General features: G+C 44.5%; 1 protein-coding gene across 1 annotated transcript in view; it reads right to left on the bottom strand.

Annotated features, from left to right (window-relative positions):
* Positions 1-743: 743 nt before the first annotated feature.
* Positions 744-24,780, bottom strand: part of TXK (TXK tyrosine kinase) — a 28,405-nt gene continuing 4,368 nt past the window's right edge. Inside the window, exons 6-15 of the mRNA XM_065404674.1 lie at positions 23,490-23,544; positions 21,128-21,207; positions 14,331-14,458; positions 13,553-13,627; positions 12,030-12,201; positions 10,128-10,344; positions 8,365-8,429; positions 4,151-4,269; positions 2,802-2,959; positions 744-812 (exon numbers count right to left, since the gene is read on the bottom strand). Coding sequence (XP_065260746.1) covers positions 744-812; positions 2,802-2,959; positions 4,151-4,269; positions 8,365-8,429; positions 10,128-10,344; positions 12,030-12,201; positions 13,553-13,627; positions 14,331-14,458; positions 21,128-21,207; positions 23,490-23,544 — 1,138 coding nt within the window. The remainder of the gene's footprint in view (positions 813-2,801; positions 2,960-4,150; positions 4,270-8,364; positions 8,430-10,127; positions 10,345-12,029; positions 12,202-13,552; positions 13,628-14,330; positions 14,459-21,127; positions 21,208-23,489; positions 23,545-24,780) is intronic.

The following is a 24,780-nucleotide window of genomic DNA, read 5'->3' as shown; positions in this document are numbered from 1 at the left end:
TTGTCTCCCTTTAATGACTGGTCTACTAGATGACAAAAGCTTACTATTTCTACTATCTTAAGTTGCTCTTTAGGCTCAAATGACAGAAGTCTGTGTTGCAGTGCCTAAGGTCCTGTGTTTAAATGTGTATGACGACCTGTACAGTGACCTGAGGAAGAGCTCTCTCTAGCTCAAAAGCTTGTCTGTTTCACCAGCAGAAGTTGGTCCAATAAAAGATATTACCTTACTCACCTGGTCTTTCCAATACCCATATAGAAATCTATAATGGGTGCTCAAGTCTCTTTTGCTCCCACCTGTCCCCATTCCCCAATCTATGAGCCACACCAATTATCAAATGATTTCTTAATCAATGGCATTGTTGCAGAATTTAGTGTAAAGCTGCCATATAAAGCAGAAGCGTTTGTTGTGCGGTTTAGACCTATGTGCCATGTACTAGAAGGAACCTTGGTTATTCCTCTCCAGCATAGACTTGATCATCATGAACCTGGTCTTGATTTGAACTAGCAACCTTGCGGCAAAAAGGTCAAGAGCCCATCACCGATCCCCTGAACTATCCATTTCCCCCAAAACATTAAAAATGTGATGAACCCTGAGAATAAAAACAGACTAACTGCACAGATTCCTCAATATTTACAGTGCTGCTGATGGATATAACTAGCTAGGACTGTAAAAGACTGAGAATTACCACATGAGGGGCTTCATGCTATCTCTGCAATGAGAATACATATGTATAGAAAGTCTGATTATCCAGTCTCAGCTATATCTGTGAGGGTCTGAAGTAACTCAGCAAAAGCAGGGCGACCGTCAGGTTTCTGAAAAACAAAGCAGAGGGCAACTCTATAGTACAGGCTGATCTGACATAAGAAAAAACTTTTATAAGCAGACTACCCAGAACACTGTTACAACTTTTCTTTCTGCAAATGTACAGGTGTATGTTTGTCATTTTAAGGAAAATCTTGGCTTTGTCATGTAAGTGTGTTAGCTGATTGGGGTGCTTTCTGAACAACAGCATCATAAGCATAGACACCTTTTAAATGTAAATCTAAGGGCAAGTCTACACTCAAGCTCTACATCAGCGCAACTACACCGTGAGAGGTGGAAGCTATGTTGGCGGAAGAGCGTCTCCCACTGACATAACACCAGTGTGGACAGCGCTTAGGTTGATGTAACTTACGCCACTCAGTGGGGTGTATTTTTCACACCCCTGAGCGACTTAAGTTACAGCGACTTAAGCGCTAGTGTAGACCAACCCTAAGGTCTGTTTAGGTGATATTCATTTCAGCCCTGCATTGGGAGTTGTCTATAGCCACACCACCCTAATAGGGGCTCTGAGAAGCACTGTGCCTCAGAATCACAGGGTACATCCAGACTACCCGCTGGATCGGTGGGTAGCGATCGATCTATTGGGGATCGATATATCGCGTCTAGACGAGATGCGATATATCGATCCCCGAACGCACTCCTGTCGACTCCGGAACTCCACCAGGGCGAGCGGCGGTAGCGGAGTTGACGGGGGAGCCGTGGCCGTCGATCCCGCGCTGTGAGGATGGGAGGTAAGTCGAAATAAGATACGTCGACTTCAGCTACGCTATTCCTGTAGCTGAAGTTGCGTATCTTACATCGACCCCACCCCCCAGTGTAGACCAGGCCACAGTGTCTACCAGGGCTGTCTGGAATACCGTGTTCCCAGACTCAGAGCTACACCATTGCAAGGGATGGAGCATGTTTCCCAGCACAGTCAGCCAGCAAGCTCCATTGGCTGATATAGGGAAAGTAAGGATGGCATGTGGCTAGCATCCCAGGAGGCATCCCAGAAGAGAGCAAACTATGCATTTTCTGTTTAAATCCCTTAAGATATAGTAGCTTTAACTTAGAAGTACTGTAGCTATCAAACACCTAGAGCAGATATTTTATAAGCTGTTAGATACACATTAGAGAGGAGATGTGGGAAGGAAGGACAGAGCTACAGCATTAAGATCACACTGTTACTCATTTTAGGCATGTGCCTATTTATATGGAAGAGTTAAAAGTACATCTAAAAAAGATTTTTATATATTTAAAATTATAGACTTCTGTCGGCAGCATGGGAAAAGTGGGTCTTACAGAGGGATTCAAATTACGAGAGGTTAGTAGTTTAGTTGGCCGTATTAGGAGGGAATTCCACATAAGGAAGCAAGCCTAAAAAAAGGCACAGACAATTGTGGGAGAAGCAGATAAACATGGCATTAAGTCAGGAAACATTAGCAGAACAGAGGGGTATGGAAGGGATGGAATAAGAGTAGAGCCAGGTTCTTTGCTGCCCTGCACCTTGTATGGTCATTCACACCTGTGCAAAGTGAATGTAAAACACTACTAAATCAGAATGGTAGTTGTCTATGCTTTGTACTCACATAAATGACTGCACAAGGCACTGGACCACAGAGAACCATGCCCCAGGTTCAACATATAAGCTGGGAAATAGTTATATAAGGCCTTGATGATATGGAATAGGGAGAAGGGGATGGAGAAGGGAAAGATCATGGAGGGATTCAGACAGAGGGTCAGGTGATCAGATTGACTGGTGATTGATGTGATGTAAAGAATTATTTATATTTATTGGTTTTTAATAGTTAAAAGAAACAGAAGCTTCTAACCTTAGCCAGGATATATGAAAAACACATCAAAGATTCTGAGGATATCACAAATGTAAAGTAGGTATTTAATTTCCCTGCTCTCAATGATTGTCTTTAACTACACATTTAGAATGAGGATCCTGGTGATGGAATATCAATATACAGAACAGGAAAATAAGAGAAACACACCTCATGCCAGCAGCTGTACATGACTTTGTACACAGTGAGTGATGCCAGATATGGTTGATAAAGTCTGTAACCTTCGGAAATCTCATGGACAACTTCAGAATTTGACTTATTTTCAAAAGGCATTTTGCCCTCTGTAAAAACTTCCCACATTAAAACTCCTAGGAATAATCCAGAAAATTAAATGTTCACAAAACTATTCCATAATATTAAGACGCATGAACACTAGAGATTTTGTGTCCTGGATAATACAGGAGACAACTGTACATCTGAACTGCATTGAGAGACAGGACCAGATCAATCCTCAGCTGATGTAAATGAGAATAGCTACATTGACTTCAATGTAGCTGCACCAATTTATAGCAGCTGTGGAGCTGTCCCAGTGACATGTTGATAAATTGGAGATGGATCAGCGTGAGAATGACTAAAGAATTAGAAAGCATGACTTATAGTGATAGGCTCAAAAAGCTCAATCTATTTAGTTTAACAAAGAGAAGGTTAAGAGGTGACTTGACTACTGTCTATAAGATCTACCTGGGGAACAAATATTTAATAATGGGCTCTTCAGTCTAGCAGAGAAAGGTATAACATGATCTAGTGGCTGGACGTTGAAGCTAGACAAAGATGGGAAATAAGGCATACATTTTAAAAAGTTAAAGTAATTAATCATTGGAACAATTTACAAAGGGTTATGGTGGATTATCTGTCACTGACCATTTTTAAATCAAGATTGGATGTTTTTCTAAAAGATCGGCTCTACAAATTATTTTGGGAAAGATCTATGGCCTGTGTTACACAGGAGTTCAGACTAGATGATCATAATGGCCCCTTCTGGCCTGGGAATCTATGAATTTATGAGATGAATGTGGATTTTGATAAGTGAAGACTTCTGACTGTAAAGAATGCATATTGCAGTCATAAGCTAAGTTCAAGTAACAAGAGGTTTAGATAAAGCATTGTGGTCTGGTAGACAATGTTTTCTCTTAACAATGGAACTGTAGAACCATGGATCCTGTATAAAGGAGTGGAAACGCAGCAAATTTCAGCTCATGGAATTTCTTAGGAATCCTTCCATTGGGAGCCCTCAGTTTCCAACTTGTGGAAGAGGCTAGTTATTCCATCCCCTCAATTTTGGATCGTGGCCTCCTGCCTCCCTATCCCACCCAAGAAGCACTGCTTTATTCAAAATGGACAGTCTCTTGCAATTTAGACAAATTGTTAATATGAAACTGACTCATTAAAACTCAAGATAGTTGTAACTGTGCAACAAATAATTTACTATAAAAGTTATGTGCCGCAGTTTTTATGAGCAAAGTGATGTGTTGCAAATTAGTTTAAACTGACGCACTCACCAAATGACCAGACATCAGACTTGCTGCTGTACTTGTTGAAATGAAAAACTTCAGGAGATGACCATTTGACTGGAAATTTGGCACCCGAAGAGCTGATATATTCATCATCTAGAACATATCTAAAGAAACCAGGTAACAATATATTTAATCTAAAGTATTGGGTAAATCCTTTAGGTGACTGACATCCTTAGATGATTTATGATTCTATAAAAAACACTTCCAGAAATAGTGTCCATATGGAAATACCTGTTACTTCTAAGAATTCCAGAGTGGATTAAATACAAAGATTATGCATGACCAGTACTCACAAAGATGTTCTGGCACATTTTTTTTTAGATGTTGCACTTCCCAGATCTCATTGATACCAGCTGCCATACCAGTGAGGCACATACTATGATTCTCCTAACACTTTATACCTGTCTTATAATAATAACTCCATTGTCTTTAATGGAGTTACATATGAGCATTGGCCTGCTAAACCCAGGGTTGTGAGTTCAATCCTTGAAGGGGCAATTTGGGGATTTAGTTGGGGATTGGTCCTGCTTTGAGCAGGGGGTTGGACTAGATGACCTCCTGAGGTCCCTTCCAACCCTGATATTCTATGATTTATAATTGCGTAAATGAATGAAGAATCAGGTTCCTAATCTGTAATCTGTGATTTCCTGCTGTCAAAACTCTGGATTAATTCAAACAAGATTCACTGTTAGCCATGTGTGCTTAACTTTTCTGTCAGCAGAATTCTGCATGTTTACCGCCACAGCTAACTAAGTGTTCAGATACCACAGAGATAAGTATGATGTAAATACCCAGATAGATTAGTGAGAAGTACAGTAGCACTTTTTTGGTCATTGACTTTAAATAAAATGGTGAAAATCACTTAGAAAATAATGTATACCAAATCATATCATACATTATATACACATAAATCATGTGAGTAAAAAGCTTTATATTAAATGTGTGAATTGAATTGCACACGGACACGTGCCAATAGATCCTACGACAGGGGTGGCCAACCTGTAGCTCCGGAGCCACATGCGGCTCTTCAGAAATTAATATGCAGCTCCTTGTATAGGCACCGACTCCAGGGCTGGAGCTATAGGCGCCAACTTGCCAGTGTGCCAGGGGGTGCTCACTGCTCAACCCCTGGCTCTGCCACAGGCCCTGCCCCCACTCCGCCTTTTCCCGCCCCCTCCTCTGAGCCTGCTGTGCCCTCGCTCCTCCCTCCCCCCCCCCCCCCCCGAGCCTCCTGCACGCCACGAAAGAGCTGATCAGGAGGCATAGGCGCCGACTTCCCCTCCGCTCGGTGGGTGCTCGACCCCCTGGCCCCGCCTCTGCCCTGCCTCTTTCCACCCCTGCACTGCCCTCGCCCCACCCCCATTCCACCCCTTCCCCAAAGTCACTGCCCCTGCCCTGCCTCTTCTCCGCCTCCTCCCCTGAGCGCACCGCATCCCCACTTCTCCCCCTCCCTCCCGGAAAGTCCTAAGCACTGCCAAACAGCTGTTAGGTGGCGGGGAGGGAGGGAGAGGAGCGGGGATGTGGTGCGCTCGGGGGCGGGGGGAAAGAGGTGAGGAGGGGGGAGCTTGGCTGCCGGTGGGTGTAGAGCACCCACTCCAGCCCTGGAGCACCCATGCACTCGGTGCCTATGTCGGGAGGTATGGGGAGGGCTGCCAGTGGGTGGGAGACACGGGGGGCGGGGGAGCTGATGGAGGGCTGCTGACTTATTACTGTGGCTCTTTGGCAATGTACATTGATAAATTCTGGCTCCTTCTCAGGCTCAGGTTGGCCACCCCTGGCCTATGAGATTCACCAGGAGAGGTGTAATTAAATTCCCCTGATTATGCAATACTAGAAGTAGTCCCTGTACTCTTTGCAAGCAAGATACGGTAAAGCTAACTGGCTTATTAGTGTAGATAAGGAAAATATTTTGAACCTACTGTTCTAAATGCTGTAACTTGTGCCTCTGGGAGCCCTGCAGTGCCAACTGGCAGAGGGCACACCATACTGTAACTCACATGAGGCCTAACACATTCTTTACCCCCAACATACCATTGTCATAATCTGTATCAAAAAGGTGTCAAGTAAAGTATCTCATGCAAACTGGTAACATGCTGATCCCAAAAATCATTGTGTACTGTATATATGGAGTACATACAAAGAGTTATGTGCTGAAAATATTTTCTTAAAATGTGTTTGGCAGGCAGGACATAAGCCAAGCCTGCCCTAGATAAAGGAATGTGTGTTTACTTGTCTGATCAGCTTGATGTCAGGCAAAAGACAATGAAAAGTGCATTTAAATATAAGGTAAACAAAGCCATCAAGCTAGCAAGTAGGGGCAATGATTGCATAATAATCACGATGGGGGGTGGAGTCTGCATTTTCCCTGGCTCTTGAAACAGACAATGAACTTTGCGGTGAGATAAGGGGGGCAAAAGGGAGCAGCACCCTTGGAGCTCATGAGAAAAGTGGAACCTCTTGGCATTGAACAAATGGATATAAACTGGCTATCAGGAAGTTTAGACTTGAAATTAGACGAAGGTTTCTAACCATCAGAGGAGTGAAGTTCTGGAACCGCCTTCCAAGGGGAGTAGTGGGGGCAAAAGACATATCTGGCTTCAAGACTAAGCTTGATAAGTTTATGGAGGGGATGGTATGATGGGATAGCCTAATTTTGGCAATTAATTCGTCTTTGACTACTAGCGGTAAATATGCCCAATGGCTTGTGATGGGATGTTAGATGGGGTGGGATCTGAGTTACTACAGAGAATTCTTTCCTGGGTGTCTGGCTGGTGAGTCTTGCCCACATGCTCAGGGTTTAGCTGATCGCCATATTTGGGGTCGGGAAGGAATTTTCCTCCAGGGCAGATTGGCAGAAGCCCTGGGGGTTTTTCGCCCTCCTCTGCAGTGTGGGGCACAGGTCACTTGCTGGAAGATTCTCTGCACCTTGAAGTCTTTAAACCACGATTTGAGGACTTCAATGGCTCAGACACAGGTTTGATACAGGAGTGGATGGGTGAGATTCTCTGGCCTGCATTGTGCAGGAGGTAGACTAGATGATCCTAATGGTCCCTTCTGACCTTAAAGTCTATGATTCTATGATTCTAAGTCAATAATAAATGAATTATTCTGTCTCTTTTAAAATAGACTTTGTTGTACCTAACAATGGGTGGCAGGAGACCATGACATAAACAACTTGTTAGTGAAATCCTCTACCTAGTTTCATGGCTAGCTGTAGGGTATGTGAGTCCTGCATATTATTGCAGATGGGGTTTTGGGGGGCCCGGAGCAAAATCTGAAACTCAGGCTGCCACCCTTCCAAAAATGACCTTGGAGATGAAAGAGTTTAAGAAGAATACCCACAAATCATGAAACCAAGCATGCAAAAACATTGAGGGGAGGTCCTGGGGCAGCAGGGTTGGAAAGCGAGCCTGCCCCACATTCACCCTGCAGCAGTGGCTTCTGTCCCAGCTCCCCACTCTGGTCATTGCAACCTGGCACAGGGCATCACAGCTCCGCTTAGCTTTGGACTGGCCACCTCTCCATCATGACAAAGGTGTGGCCAGGTTGCAATGCCACTTGGTTTTGGGGCCCCCTCAAATGTGGGTCCCAGAGCAAACTGCCCCTTTTGCTCCTCTCTACCCACCTTCCCCGCACCCCACAGACAGCCTAGCAGATGAGGCTTGAATGGGAACCTTTATGATGTGCATGCAACAGCCCTGCCAGGTGTACTGGAAGGGTGATTCCCTCTAGACAAGCCCATAGGAGCTGTGCTAAGATTGTCTTAGCTAGAAGCTTTTAGTATCAGACACTATGATAAAACAATATTTTAAAAGGGCCCTCAACCCAACCTTTGTGTGTGCACAAATCTGTGCACAAACACCATTGCATGTACTTTTCCAACACTAAACTGCATGAGCAGCTGAAAGATTATAATACCTGTGAGCAAAGTATTAATGCTTGAAGAATGCACATGCAGGGATCTATGTATGCACAAATAGAGGTAACTTTTAGAAAATGTGCTCCTTAGTGTGTGCACGAAAGTACAAGGGAATCAAAGAGATGAGAGACAATTCCATTGGCAGTACCTACATGCAAAATAACTGGTACTGGCAGTTTTGCAAGCTAGGAGATTAATTCAAGGCCTCATTATTGCTAGTTGAAAATATTCCCAGTGTAGTTAAGATTCAATACTGTTGTTATACACAATTGCTGCATACCTTGTCATTCCAAAGTCAGATATTTTAACTATGTTCTTGGCATTGACTAAACAGTTCCTTGCAGCCTGCAGGAAAATGAGAAAAACATATCTGAAATCTAACTAAAGCATCCTGAGAAAAATGCAACAGCTCGCTAGTACTTTACTCATGCAGTTTGCAGTGTTATTGTAGCCATGTTGGTCCCAGGATATCAGAGAGACTACATTTTGTATTGAATACCCCCCACAACACACCTTTCAATATCCATGGGTCCCACACATACCACATGTTGTGATAGGTATCTCTCATCCAGTGCACTAAATGCCACAATAACAACTGGATGAAACCAGACAATCACTACGCTCTCAAACAAACTCACACAGAAAAATAATCAAAGACAAAAACTTCATATCACCTGTGGGTGAACATTTTTCACAAAATGATCACTCCATATCTGACCTCTTTAGTCCTCGTCCTCAAAGGAAACCTGCACAACACCTCAAAAGACGAGCCTGGGAGCTTAAATTCATAACTTTGCTAGATATTAAAAATCATGGTCTTGATACAGACACTGGATTTATGGCTTATTACAACAATCTGTATCCCACTAATCCCACATTTTTGTGCTATGATGGTAAAGGTGTTAAGGGGCCACTTCACTATGAACGGTCTCTTACAATATGTGTTAACCATTTTTGCTAAATAATCTGTTCTATCTTGTATTTAGCTGTGATACTTTGAGTACCTTTCCCAGACCTGAAGAAGAGCTCTGTATACTTGAAATCTTGTCTCTTTTCACCAACAGAAGTTGGTCCAATAAAAAAATATTATATCGCTTCCTTATCGTTCTTATTCATACAGTGTTTATCTGCTTAAATGTTCCTCTAGATGTCTCACATCAAACAAAGCCAAACTAAAGCAAAGCTAAAACGGAGCCAAAATAGTTTTGGCAGGATGTTCTGATGTTACACTAAGATGTCTGTGTTGTAGCACAAGATCAGTTGATGATAAGGAGGTGTTAAGACAACACAGTATTTGGACATCACTCTCAGATAACACTGTTACTTTCTCTCACTCTATTCAGTCACTAAGGCTACATCTACACTACAGGGGGGGGTCGATTTAAGATATGCAAATTCAGCTACGCGAATAGCGTAGCTGAATTCGACGTATCAGATCCGACTTACCCTGTTGTGAGGACGGCGGCAAAATCGACTGCCGCGGCTCCTAGTCGAGGGCGCTTACTCCCACCTCCGCTGGTGGAGTAAGCGCGTCGATTCGGGGATCGATTGTCGCGTCCTGACGAGACGCGATAAGTCAATCCCCAAGAGATCGATTTCTACCCGCCGATTCAGGCGGGTAGTGTAGACCTAGCCTAAGTGTTCTCTAACTCTTCGGGAATATCTTTTGTTTAAAGGGAGTTGTAATACAGCTGTGAATTTTCAACAGCAGCAATTGCCTACAGAATTTAAGAACATTTATAGCAAGCAGTTTAAATACATTAATTTATGCAGCACGCCACACACATATGCACATTTTAAGGGTTAATACCTTAAATATAATGTTACAAAATCCACAAACCACAATAAAAATGAGTGAGCATCAGAAATGTTTCACTGTCAGAATACAACAATACAGATATATTCATCAAAATAACACACTGTTGGTCCATTGGATCCTGCAGTAGTTAAACAACACTTACAAAATACATTAGTGCCCATAAGGTGTAATGACATGTATTTTGTTACTGTCACTGCAAATTACAGAGGGCCTGCTGTACTTACTAAATCACGGTGAATAAATCTATTTCTTTCTAGATACTCCATCCCTTCGCAGACATCCTGACACATGCTTAACAGCATTTCTTTGTTAAGCCTCCCTTGTCTTTGCCGAAGGTAATTGAGCAGGCAGCCATTTTCCATGAACTCAGTCACTATGTAGAGAGGCTTGTGCTGTATGCACACTCCATAAAGCTGTACCAGCTTTGGGTGGGATAATTTCCTGTTAACAAGGTGCATTTCAGTAACTAGACATTTGCCACTGACAAACAGTTAAAGCAGTTTTGATTATTAGGATGATACATTGTATTAAACTGCAATGGACATAGGACCAGTTATATCATCTACAGTAACTCCTCACTTAAAGTCATCCCGGTTAACGTTGTTTAGTTGCTGATCAATTAGGGAACATGCTCGTTTAAAGTTGTGCAATGCTCCCTTCTAACGTCGTTTGGCAGCCGCCTGCTTTGTCCACTGCTTGCAAGAAGAGCAGCCTGTTGTAGCTAGCTGGTGGGGGCTTGGAACCAGGGTGGACCAGCAGCCCTCCTATCAGCTCTCTGCACCCCTAAGTTTCCTGTGCAGCAGCTGCCCAGCAGGCTATCAATTGCCAGCAGTTCAGCTGTCCCTCCCCCCACTGCCATGTGCTGCTCCTGCCCTCTGCCTTGGAGCTGCTCCCCGAGACTCCTGCTTGCTGTGCGGGGGGGAGGGGAGGAAGAGGGGGGCTGTCAGGGTGTCCCCCTCCCCCCTGCTCCTGTACCCTGCTTACCCTATCTTCCATAGAGCAGGGGGGACACATAACAGGGCTCAGGACGGAGGGAGCTTGCTGGCAGCAGCTGCGGTCTCAGCAAGCTGATCTAATTAACAAGGCAGTGTACTTAAGAGTAGGGTCAGCGTACTTAAAGGAGAAATGCGCATCTCCCTCTCTCTCACACACACACACACACACACACACACACACACACACGGTGTGTGTCTCTGTCTCTGTCTGCGATGCTGTCTCCCATCCCTCCATTCCTGCTGCCTTGTAGAGTATGAGAGTTAACCCTTGAGGGCTCAGCCAATTGCTAGTTCATCATTTAGCAGCAAGGCATTCCCTGGGAAATATCCCACCCTCTGACTCCTCCACCTCAACCAAGCTTCACAATCATCATCACTGTGTACCAGTATTAAATTGTTTGTTTAAAACTTATACTGTGTATATATATATATATAAAATATAGTCTGTGTGTGTGTGTGTATATGTGTGTGTGTATATATATATATATATATATACACACACACACACACACTTTTGTCTGGTGAAAAAAATTTCCCTGGAACCTAACCCCCTCATTTACATTAATTCTTATGGGGGAAATTAGATTCGCTTAACATCGTTTCGCTTAAAGTCGCATTTTTCAGGAACATAACTACAATGTTAAGTAAGGAGTTACTGTACTACCATTTCTTAATTCAAATCCTTCCTTAAATCACCTGTCTGTATGAATTCTTTCAGTGATAGTCCACTGAGAAATTAAATATAATAATTAGGCACTGTATCCAGATTGGCCCTTTCAATTCCTTGTCTTCCTAAACTAGATTATGCCTGGCTTTGTGCAGTTGAATAGATAGAAAGGAGCAGCTATCAGTATACTTTCCCTACTCAGACTTCAATTCAAAATGGGAGTGACCTAAAGATACAGTGTTTCACCCAGTGTACAATGTGTGTGTACTATGAAGTTAGTACAATTTTAATTGTAAACTCATGGAGCATGGTCTGTGTTGTCTTCTGTGCATTGTACAATGTCAAGCACAACGATCATACTCATCAAATAATAAACCTTACGAAAACATCTTTGATTATATTTGTTTCTTATTACATCTCAGTTTAACCCTTTCCACCAGGCACAAAACAGCCATTGTACTTACATCATGACTTTAGCTTCCTCAATGAAATCATCTTCAGACATTGCACCTTCATTGATTGCCTTAATGGCAACTTTGACAAGTGCTCTCCATTTACCCAGCTGAACGATTCCAAACTGGCCACGCCCAACTTCTTTCATGAAAGTCAGCTCAGATGGGTTTATCTTCCACTTCTCTGTGAAAGTGAGCTCAACACGTTATAATAGCATGGTGCATGCCAGCTGCCCTAACCCCTATTTATGGTGCAGGAAAAATGCCCCAGCCTCTGCAGTGTATACACAGAACAAATAATCATTGTTTGTTAACATCATCCATCGCCTGTTATTCGCTATGAAAATTTTCACCACCCCTATTATTTGAGATATGGGATAATCACCTAACACAAGAATGTTGGGGCTTGAAGGTAGGACAGATATTTAATTATCCACTACATCTGAGAACATCATGGGAGCACTTCAGTATGCACTGTCCATCACTCTCATCCATCTCCAGACAGTGATGTGATAATATTGATTAGCTGGCTCTATTGTAACATCCACAATGATTTTTGCCTTCCACAAGTAGTAGTTCTAGGAAATACATTAAATATATTAATTCCCAGCATACACTTTTGGAGGCACACATTCTGGATGTGTATTCACCAGCCAGGTGAACTTCATTTACTATCATATATAAACCAAAATTATTTGTATTGCTCTTTTATGCATGGTGAAATGCCACTCTTATTTCTAATAGTTGCATTGTTGGCAAGAACAGGGCCGGCTCTAGGCACCAGCAAAACAAGCTGGTGCTTGGGGCAGCACATTTTTAGGGGCGGCATGGCCGGCGCCGGCCATGCCGCCCCTAAAAATGTGCCCCGGCCGCCCTAGCTTACCTCCGCTGCTGCTGCCGCTCACGCGCCACTACTCGCCCTCCCTCCCAGGCTTGAGAGCCTGGGAGGGAGAGGGAGACCCCGAGCGGCCGCGGCGCGCGAAACAGCTGATTCGCGCGCCGCTGCTCCCCCTCCCTCCCTCCTTCCTAGGCTTGAGAGCCTGGGGGGAGGAGGCAGGGAAGGGGCGGAGTTGAGGCGGGGCCGGGGGTGGGGTAATTAAAAAACGGGGGGGGGGCGGCCAAAATTGTTTTTGCTTTGGGCGGCAAAAATGCTAGAGCCAGCCCTGGGCAAGAACAGTCTTGATCACAATTAACATTAACATCAATTGTCTATATATTCAAATAGGCTCCAATGGCCCTTAAAAGGCTATGGAGTCTTAGGTCTTTGTTTACAAAATGTGAGAAAATTTAGAAGCAATGCTAGTAATGTGAATGAGACCATTCTTTTAAAATGATACATGCCCAATCAGGTATTTCACTGAGTTTTGGATCCTGAATAAGAAATGGATAATTCCTATTGATGGACATGTGTTTTTATATATTAATTATTACAGAGATAATTTCTTTAGCATACCTCAGATACCAAGATGATGAGCATGATATAAAAACCTAGGAAGATACCTAAAACTCTACCAAAACAATACTTCAAACTTTACCATAACTAAATCCTGCCGTTGCTGGTAAACAACTTCCCATTGATCCAATTGGATGTCGGAGGCGGGTGATGAGACCTATGGGTGACAAAGTGATAATATTCTTTAGAACAATTATCCTGTTATCCTATGCATCCATCTTAGCTTCCTAAAACAAAACCTATTTTGTTTTCCACATTCTTACCCATTGAAGTTACTTTTTTCTATATTATTTACAACTTGTTCAGATGTAGCCCTGTTGAAAAGGAGTAACTGAGGGAAAAGCATACTCAGTCCTTGGATGAATAGGGTGAGAACACTGGCATTTTGCAGCTTGCCAGATAAGTTAATAGGTAGGAGGACAAATACATTATACAGTTTCCAAAGGCCCATAGGATTTAGCTTGTTTATTATTAGTAGTAGTAATTATTTATTATTTTTATTACTGTAGCACTTTAGAGCCCTAGTGATGGATCAGGACCGCATTGTGCTAAGAGTTCTTCAAACACAGAACAAAAAGATCATCCCTGCTCCCAGGAACTTACACTCTAAATAAAAGACAAGAGGCAACAGATGTATATAGACTCAACCCCAGTTTTTGCACAGTACAAAACTACTGATTTGGCACAAGGGATAGGCTAAGAAATTGAACTTTTCTCTTCAACATTTTGCAAACCTGTCTCTTTTTAAAAAGACAGAACTTGATTCCAGGAAAGGTTATTTCTGAGCTCTTAAAGTCGTATCTGCAATGAGCTTCCAATCATCATCAGTATTAAATCCTTATTTGCTTAGCTGCTGTTACCTGCTGCATTATGCTGGTGATACTGGATGAGTTCAGGAATGGATGGAAAGAGGTGCTTTTCTGCTACATAATACTGTTCTGAATGGTTTTGCTTAATTTGATAATGTCGGATATTTCCACTGTGGCTTCTGAAATCAACAAAACATCAGTTACTTGAAAATAAACCATATTTTGATCATATAAAGCTGTCTGATTTAAATAATATTGTGGACAAGAATTACTATTACACAATAAGATCTATGGGGAGGAAATACAATTTTCCTGTTTAAAATTGCTTGGTAGAATTATGGTTGGGATAATGTTTCAGGGGGGAAAAACAGAGCTTATCTGAATACCTCTCTCACCTCTGGGGATGAGATCTATGGGCTCAGAGTTAAAGAAATCTATAAAATAAAGAAATAGAACTTTTGGGAGCCAGGGATGCTAGCCAAAAACTTCTCTGCTCCCTTTCCTCCCTACAGCAGACGTCCCTTTTGTAACCATTCTACAGTCATTTACTAAAACCAGTGGTGGGCAAGCTGCGGCCCGTCAAGGTAATCCTCTGGCGGGCCACCAGACAGTTTGTTTACATTTGCACAGCTGCCTGTAGCTCCTAGTGGCTGTGGTTCGCTGTTCCTGGCCAATGGGAGCTGCGGGAAGCGGCGCAGGCTGCAGGGACGTGCTGGCCGCCGCTTCCCGCAGCTCCCATTGGCCGGGAACGGCGAACTGTGGCCACTGGGAACTGCAAGCGGCCGTGCAAATGTAAACAAGCTGTCTGGCAGCCTGCCAGCAGATTACCCTGATGGGCCGCAGGTTGCCCACCACTGACTAAAACATTTTGACATCCTAGATGCCTCTGATGGCCAAATCATGGTACCTTGGAGACCAGAGTGATTTTTAGTATTGACTCCAACAGGATTAGAATTTGTAACCTATATGAAAAATCAGCTACTATTCTATCTTATTTTAGTCTCCCAATCAATATATATCCTCTGAGATTGTACCTCTTCTTGCATTATGGGAGTAATAGATATAGGGAACACTTCCATAAATTCAGGTGCCACTGCCCATACCTAGGAGAGAGTGCAAATAGATTCAAATGCCCTATGTTTGCTGAAATCTTTATTAATTCTTTAATAAATTCCTTTCTCAACTCCTCCCCGCCCTTGTATCTCAACTCCTGTAATTTCTTCTTCTGTGTTTTTCCTAAACCCCAATTTCCAAATTTCAGGGGGTCCAAATGCTGTGGCCACCCATACTACTCTGTCACTCCAGGAGAACGTGTGATGGCATCAGCCCCATTCACTGTCACTGGTGTCCTTGCATGATCCTTCCAGTTTCTCTGTGGCCCAAGCACTTCCCATAAAACCTGTATCTAGTGTACCACTACTTATCACTGTATCTATAGAAATTACCTGAATGATACACTAGGTAAACTATGTAATGCTCTAGTTTCCTTGCATCTATCTAGGCTTTTCTAATGATATCCATCACCAGGTATATGAGCACCTCCCAAAGAGTTAAAAAACTAATCCATAAAATATGGTCCAAGTCCCAAATTTCCTCTCTATTTCCCCCAAAGGCAGTCAAGAGACTTTTCATTTTATTTTATTCTTTCTTTTATTTCTTCTCCCCATCCCTCTTTTTTCTTCATTGCTTTTTGCCCCTGTTCCACCTCCTCTCGTCTTTACTATTTTTTTTTAATTATTAATTTTTCCAAATACAACCACTATACCAAATTTTCAGATTCATCATAATACACAAAGGAATTAAAGGGGGTTAGGACAAAGGTGGGGGATGGGAAGCGTCATATCTATCTTCAGGGTTTACGTTAATCATAGACCCCTAAAAAGGCAGTCCAAATTGCTTTGAATTTTTTGGGCATTCCCTTTCTGTGGAATGCCAGTCATTAGCTGTATCATCCATATTACAGAGACAGGCATCAATATTTGGTGGGGATCAACTTTTGCATTTTTCAAGGATTAATTTTTTAGTGACTAAAGCTGCACGTTGGAACCATGCTGCCTTGTTACCAGGTAATCTCCAGGTATCAGGAATATATCCGAGAATGAAATCCATTTTAGCATCCAATATCAAATTGGTCCTTTGACCCACCCCATACCAGAAATTCTTAATACAGGGGCACTTCCAAAATATATGAGCTAATGTATCACCAAAGGACTGCCAACAGCAGTCAGCATTTATGAGGTCTATTACCATTAGCCTATGTGGGGACCAGTATATTTGAAAAAGTGTCTTTTGGTGAATAAGCCGTAGTGTCATGTCTATAGTTGCTTTTTTAATATTAGATACAATTGTATTCCATTGGGTCAGAGATCGTTGTATATTGTCATATATCTATTCCAAGCAGCTCTCAAATTATCATTCTTTAGCACAGTTTTTGGGGCCAGAAAATTGTAACAGGATACCGCTGGCCAAGTATATCCAGGATGTTTCCTTCAAAATAATAAACATTCTGGAGGTTCTGGAACTCCCAATGCATCCAGTCCAAATAAATTTATAAGTCAATGCTTTAGCAGGGCAAGCCAAATTGTTGCTGAAGAGCTACAAAGTGTTTAAATTTATCATTGTCAATTAGATTCAATACAGTCATTATTCCACTGTCCATCCAATCCATCCACACGGATTTGCCACTAATTTTAAGGATAGGATTGCTCTAGTAGGACTGGTTTCTACTGATTTTAGTTGCGGTTATGAGAGAGCCAAGTTGAACAAATGAGGTTTACACTTTGTTTCAGAAATGCTGAAGCTAATGAGGATTCTGAGCTTTGGCAATACACTCCAAGTGTTAGTATGGGTCTAGTTATAGGGAGGGAGAGGAAGCATCTCCCCAACCCCAACTTTCAGATGGAATGGGGTGGCCAATAACTAGGGTTGCCAGGTGTCCAGTTTTCGACCGGAACGCCCGGTCGAAAAGGGACCCTGGTGGCTCCAGTCAGCAATGCTGACTGGGCCGTTAAAAGTCTGGTCAGCAGCGCAGGGTGGCTAGGCAGGCCCCTGCCTGCCATGGCTCTGTGCGGCGCCCAGAAGCAGCGGCATGTCCCCCCTCCGGCTCCTATGCATAGGGGCAACCAGGGGGCTCCACACTCTGCCTCCAACCCAAGCGCCTGCTCCCAGCCAATGGGATATGCAAGGACGGTGCCTACGAATGGGGCAGAGCTCCCTGACTGTGCCTCCGCATAGGAGCCACAGCGGGGACATGCTGCTGCTTCCGGGAGCTGCTTGAGGTAAGCACCGCCTGGAGCCTGCACCCCTGATCCCCTCCCACGCCCCAAGCCCCTGTCCCAGCCCTGATTCCCCTTCCGCCCTCCAAACCCCTCAGCCCCAGCCCTGATTCCCCTTCCGCCCTCCAAACCCCTCAGCCCCAGCCCTGATCCCCCTCCTACCCTCTGAACCCCTCGGTCTGAGCCCGGAGGATCCTCCTGCCCCCCAAACTCCTCATCCCCAGCCCCACCCCAGAGCCCACATGGATCCTTCACCCCTCCCTCCAGGCCCCAACCCCTGCCCCAGTCCTGATCCCTCTTCCGGCCCCGAACCCATCGGTCCCAGCCTGGAGCACCCTCCAGCACCCCAAAGCCCTCATCCCCAGCCCCACCCCAGAGCTCGCACTCCCAGCTGGAGCCCTCACCTCCCCGTGCCTCAACCCCCTGCCCCAGCCCAGAGCCCCCTCCTGCACCTCAAATCCCTCATCCCCAGCCCCACACCAGAGCCCGCAGCCCCAGCTGGAGCCCTCACCCCATCCTGCATCCCAACCTCCTGAGCCAGCCCAGTGAAAATGAGTGAGTGAGTGAGGGTGGGGAGAGCGAGCGACAGAGGGAGGGGGGATGGAGTGAGCAGGAGGCGGGGCCTCGGAGAAGGTGCAGGGCAAAGATGTTCCGTTTTGTGCAAGTAGAAAGTTGGCAACCCTACCAATAACAATAACAAATTCTGGTTGGCTCTGAAGAGGAAAGAAGGGTGGCAGCAGAGGAAGTAGAGAAGAAAGTTTGAGACTGCTTTGTCAGCAGCCCTTCTCACTCCTCCAGGGCTGTCTAAAGCAGTGGTTCTCAAACTTCATTCCATCACGACCCCCTTCTGACAACAAAAATTACTACATGACCCCAGGAGCGGGAACTGAAGCCTGAATCCGGCCAAGCCCTGCCATTCTGGGTGATGGGGTGAAGCCAAAGCTCGAGCCCAACCATCCTGGGTAGGAGGGCCAAAGCCGAAGCCCAAAGGCTTCAGTCCCAAGAACAGGGCCGGCTTTAGCAAGAGCGGGGCCCGATTCCTGGGGGCGGGGCTTGCTGCAAGCCCCGCCCCCAGGAATCGAGCCACGCTCCGGCCGGGGTTGCCGGGCCGCGCCGCGGGGGCCGCGCCGGGCTGGAGCCCCGCCGTGCCACGGGGGCCGGCGCCGCGGGGGCCGCGCCAGGCCGGAGCCGCGCCGGAGCCGCGCCGGAGCCGTGCCGCGGGGGCCGGGCCAGGCTGGGCCAGGCCGTGCCGGAGCCGTGCCGCAGGAGCCGTGCCGGGCCGGAGCCGCGCCGCGGGGGCCGGGCCGGAGCCGCGCCGCGCCGCGGGGACCGCGCCGGAGCCGCGCCGGACCCGAGCCACGCCGCGCAGCGGGGGCCGGGCTGGAGCCAAGCCGGGCCAGAGCCGCTGGGGCCTGCGTGCTCGGCCGGAACCAGGGCCGGACTGGGCCGCGCCTCCCCGGAGCCCTTCTCGCGCCCCCCGCCACCCCAGCTTACCTGGTGCTGCCTGCCCGCCCCTGCTTCTTTTCAGACTTCCCGCGAATCTCTGATTCGCGGGAAGCAGGGGAGGGGGCAGAGCGTTCAGGGGAGGGGAGGAGGGGGAAGTGAGCTGAGGGCGGGGTGGAGAGCTGCAGCGCGGGGCCCTCTTAGCGCGGGGCCCAATTCAGCCGAATCGGCTGAATCGGCCTAAAGCCGGCCCTGCCCAAGAAGGGGGCCTGTAACCTGAGCCCCTCTGCCCAGGGCTGAAGCCCTCAGGTTTCGGCTTTGGCCCTGGGTGGTGGGGCTTGGGCTTTGCCCCAGACCCTAACAAGTCTAGCACCAGCCCTGGCAACCCCATTAAAACAGGGGGGTGACCCCATTAAAATGAGGTTGCGACCCACTTTGAGGTCCCAACCCACAGTTTGAGAACCCCTGGTCTATAGGGTTGCCACCTGTCTCGGTTTTCCTGGGATCATCCCTTTTTTTACGTAGCTGTCCCAGGAAATCTGTAAGCCTTCCCAGGACATTAAAAGTCCTGGTTTTTATCAGTCACACACCCTCTGGTTCCCCAGTCCTTAGTGGCTGTAGTGAGGGGAACTGAGGGACAGTGATGCCTGCGTAGAAGGAGTTATCACTCCAGAGTGTCTGGGAGCTCCAGGAATCAGTGGCTTGGAATCATCGAGTGGGACAGGGGGAGTTTGGGGCTGGTGGTGCCCAGTCACCAACATGCAAGTACCTGCTGTGGGGTTTGCCATAGGGTAAGAGTGGGGTACATCCAGCCTGCTTGGCAAGGTTGGTGTCCCCAGGAACACAGGGGCTGGTGCCCTCTCCCATGGTGGGATGGGGAGACAGTGCCTGGGATTATATGTGGTGAGGTATGGGGGGCAGGTGAATGTGCCATTGTTTCATACCTCAGAGAACTGCAATTACAGCCTCCTGGCAGCAGGGGGCCCCTATGTCCTCCCTGCTGCTATTGCTATAGTTACTGCGCACAGCCACTTTCCCTTCCTTGCCTAGGCCCTGCCCTTGCTGTCTCTGAGGGTTTGCCCAGCTGGAGCCAGCTGGCGGGGGCTTGAGGGATCAGCAGGACTGGAGCAGCAGTGACTGTCTCCCCTTCCTCCCCACAGGGTGGCAGGGACAAGTGAAGGGACACCTCTTTGGGGGTAGGGTGACCAGACAGCAAGTGTGAAAAATCGGGACGGGGGTGGGGGGTAATAGGAGCCTATATAAGAAAAAGACCCCAAAATCAGGACTGCCTCTATAAAATCGGGACATCTGGTCACCCTATTTGGGGGACAGGCACAAATTGGGGTCATGGCTATGGAGGGGGCGGACTCAAAGGGGAGGGCCGGATTATGGGGGAAACAGGCACTAGGGTGCAGCTATGAGGGGAATCTGTATAAAGAGACAAGATGGCCTGGTTGAGGGGATGGGTAAGAGAGGCAGCGTGGGGAGGAGGTGAAGGAGAGGTTTGGGGTGAGGGAGGGAATGAGGCAAGTTTGGGGAAAGGAGAGATTAGGAGGTTCTTGGAGAGGAGAGGCTGGTGAGAGAGGGAGGAGGCAATGGAGGTGTTTGTGGGCAGCAGGAGAGGCTGAGGGGGATTTCCCATGAAGGGGAAGGAGGAGAGGTTGGAGATTTAGCAGGAGGACAGTGCGCTCAGTGAAGACTGCTACAGCATTGCATGGGAGCCAGCCAGTCAAGGACTGCACCATAGGAAGAGAGGCAAGAGGATGCCACAGTAAGTTTTGTTTGCTTATTGTTTTAATTGGATGGATGAAAGGGACTTATGCTGGAACCTTCTGGGTTTCAGAGAATGCGGGTGATCTTGTGCTGCATGGGAACGTTTGCATCCACCACCCTCCTCCCCAACTTTTGGGGCAAAATTACTCCATTGAGTATTAGTATTGGTATGTACCTATTAATTAACTGTAAGGATTGTAATTTGCAACAAGGTTTTCAGTATTCCTTATACACAGTATGGACAATGCTGTACAATATTGTACCGTACATGTATATTCTGCAGCAAGCAAGCCACTTTTCACAAAGAATTGTAATTAAGATATGTCTTCTTAGCCATTCAGAGCAGCAATCACTTACCCGCTAGATCGCGAATAAACAGACATTGTGAGGGCTCCCTTTTGGCTTGAATCTCTGACCATAAATGCCCCTTCTTTGGACTGAAAAGCAATTCAGATTTAGTTCATCCTTTCTTTTGTGTTTGACAGAAAATTCACATAAGACATTCAGCTGTTTACAAAATACTGTTGAATGTTTTATAAAGAGACCAAAGGAAGCTAAAGGTCAGGAGGTCAGAGTAGATGATCTTGTGGCCTTTAACTGTATGACTAAAAGAACAGTAACTTCTAAAATAAGGTAATGTACTTAACAGTTGTAGGGTATTGTACAAATGCAGGTGAGATCTCTGTATCAGCAGGAAGCTAAGTACTTTTCTGAGAACACATTAGAGTAAATATGAATATATAAATGCTGAGTCATTCACCTGTGTGTGGATCACTGTTGGGTGATTCCAAGGCTATTACTTAATCCAAAAGAAGCTTTGGTGTCTTTTGACTGTTGGATACTGATGTTTAAACTGTTCAAACTTTACTAGCATGGTTTATGATATTAGAACACATGACTTACATAGTAACATAATATTCTAATGATCTCTACCTAACCTCCTAATTTCTACAGCGATAGAGCTATTTACTATTTCTAGTTATTGGGGTCTTCTCCTACCTGGAGCTATTTCATTGCTTTATACTATTGAACTAAGTACACAAGCCTAGTGATATTGTATGTTAAGTTTGTAACACTGTGACTGGAGACTCCTTGTGCTATACTGTACATCTTATACACTCAGTACACTAGATGAATGGCACAACTCCATGGATATAACTCGCTGCTATTCATTAAAATACAGGTGACTATCAGCGGTAAGTTGACGATAACTCATATTTAACATCTTAAATATATTGAACATTTACATTTAACCCAGTCCACTGTTTCTGTGAATGTTTATACTGCACTGTGCTCTAATGCGATACAGACCCTTGAAACAACTTAAAGAATAAAGAGCTAAAACTTTATGGCTATTTGGCATCTGTGCAAGGCTCAAAATATAGTGGAACCACTGTGGTGCTTCATGCTTCTGTTCAGGGGACCAGGAGCAGAAAGGCCACAAACCTTGGCAGCTCTCTTCTTATGAATGTGGAAGGGGAATTGTGGGTGGGACATCTGCATGGTAGAACTCTGGCTAGCTGGATTGTGACCTGTGTAAATCCTGTAGTCACAACCCTGTGTAGTAGGTTGCAGTAAGCTTTAGCTGTACAGTGTAGCTTAAGTAGTTTAGCTAAGACTAGATGACCTCCTGAGGTCCCTTCCAACCCTGATATTCTATGATTCTATGAAGTGCTGTAGTCACAGCCATGCCATTGGCTGGAGGAGCAGAGTTAAATATCTGACTTGGTTAACACAAAACTAAAGATAGGACACACAAATCTATAAATATTTGAAGGATGAAAATGCCATGGCGACTAGGAATCATTTAGAGTGATTCATGGGATTATAACTAATAATAATGGAATGAAATTAAGAAATGGAAATGGAAAAATTAGACTGAATATCAGAAAAATTCTCAGAGTTAAATATATTAGAATACTCTCCCGTGGGAAGTGCTGGAAGCTCCATGTTTGGAGCATTGAAAACTAGACCACACAAATCACTAGAAAATATACTGTAAAGCAGGGTGGTAGACTGGATTATATAAGTGCTGTTCCTTTTCCTCTTTAACATCTATAATTTTATGTATTTCTGTGCACTCCCTCTGGCTGAGCTGTATTTTATCCAATCCCTGTGTTGGCCCCTGAGCAAAACTCTGTTATTCTCTCTAAAACAGTAACAATTTGAAGTCATAGATACAGTTGTATTTTATATTGACATGCACTTTTCTTCCCAAGGGTTTCACAATGCTTCACACAAAATATTAACATAGCACCAATAAAACACAATTGCCTATAGGCAGGACTAAGTGGGACACAACATGCTGCATGACAATAAGGGGAGTAGAAATTTTAGTTAAGGACACTGGGGCAAACCTCTACATTAACTAAGAGAGTATGAGATTTTTAATGTTCATACTGTGCGGACAGATTTCAGTTTTTAAAGTCTCACCCAAAAGACACGCACAGTAAACTGCATAGAACTCAGTTTATCTAATATGGAAGGTAGAAGACCTAAACAGAACAAGTTCTAGGGAGTCTAAGTATTCCACACCTGATGTTTAAGTATTCCACACCAAGACATCCCTTCATTTTAAAGTACTCTATCTTATTGTACAGTTAGCTCTGGATTTGATTGCTGAAATCTTCATGATGCATCTTGTAATACTGACAGAATAATTTAGATTGTGGGTAACTTTACTAACAATGAAAGTTTATTTATAAACCAACTGAATTACCTCCTGCTGTAGTAGAAGTTCTGCCTGATTTCTGGTTATGTTTTTACAGTACCACCTACAATAAATGACCAAGAAAAGACAGCTAAATTATGTTCTGATTTCAAACTATTTTAACAAAAATACTTATTGACTCTATTGTAAAGAGCAACACTTCTTAACCATTATACTATTCCCAAACCAAAAACTTAGTTAATATAAAGCTAAGGTTGTAAACAAACAGATATTAATTTTAAACAACTTTATAAGACTATTTCAGTTATAACAATAACACAAACAAAAACAAGATATTTATGAATGAGGAAATTCAGAGCTAAGGTTAAAAAAACAATGAAAAGTGAAAATGTTAGAAAGTCATAGTTAAAAAAAATCAAAATGTCAGAAAGTCTGGAAATATTTAAAGTTCCACTACCAATTTTAACTCTGCTGTTTACTATCACTCAGCTCACCCTAACTAGTGAAAGAACCCCATTAGCTTCCTCATAAAACAAGTGCTTCCTGTTTCATAGTTATATTTTTAAAATGTGCCCATCCCGTGTTCTGGATCTCACTCTCTAATTTATTTTTTAAAATTCCTACACAGTAACAATGTGAAAGTGTGGTGGGTTCTTGCCCATGCCATAAGAGTTGTTAGAGGGTCTAGTCTTCTGCCTTTGATAAATTGGTGGGTTCATAGTTTACAGTCCAATGTATCGAATTTTGCTCATATAGTGTCTCATAATCAAATATGTGATGGGATCGTGGTTGGGGAAAGAGGGCAACTTTACTGGTGTCAAGTCTAGCCCTATGATTTTCAATATTTTTTCCCATTTGTTGTAATTAAAGTTGAGATTAAGTAAAATCCTGGATATAAACACCCACAAGTTTGAGAAATTTTGCATTTACACTTGGTGTTTCAGGCCCATCTCTGGTTGGAATATTTGGGAATTTTACTCTTCCTCACCAGTCAATGAACCTTAAATATGTTGAAGTCAGTACTGGATAGTCATTGAAATGTACAAAACAGGAAAAGATCAGAGTATAATAGTATCTGGCTGTGAGCGCTCACAAATAGGAAACTTCCAGATTGTGACATCTTGACTTATGCAAACGGATGCAGTTATACTATTTATTGTATATGAGCTACCAGTGTTTATAACATTCTAGTCTCATAGCAAACAGCCATTGATTTGAATGGAGAAGAATCATGAAAACCGGAAGACAAATGGTGAATTCATTTTTAAGATGATGATTTATAGGAAAAAATAAGGGCCTTCATCCTGCAGTGGCAGTCATTACTCAGGCAAACTCCTGT

This window comes from Emys orbicularis, chromosome 5 (assembly GCF_028017835.1).
Source record: "Emys orbicularis isolate rEmyOrb1 chromosome 5, rEmyOrb1.hap1, whole genome shotgun sequence".
Lineage (NCBI taxonomy): Eukaryota > Metazoa > Chordata > Testudines > Emydidae > Emys > Emys orbicularis.
This window is presented reverse-complemented; position numbering and strand designations above follow the sequence as displayed.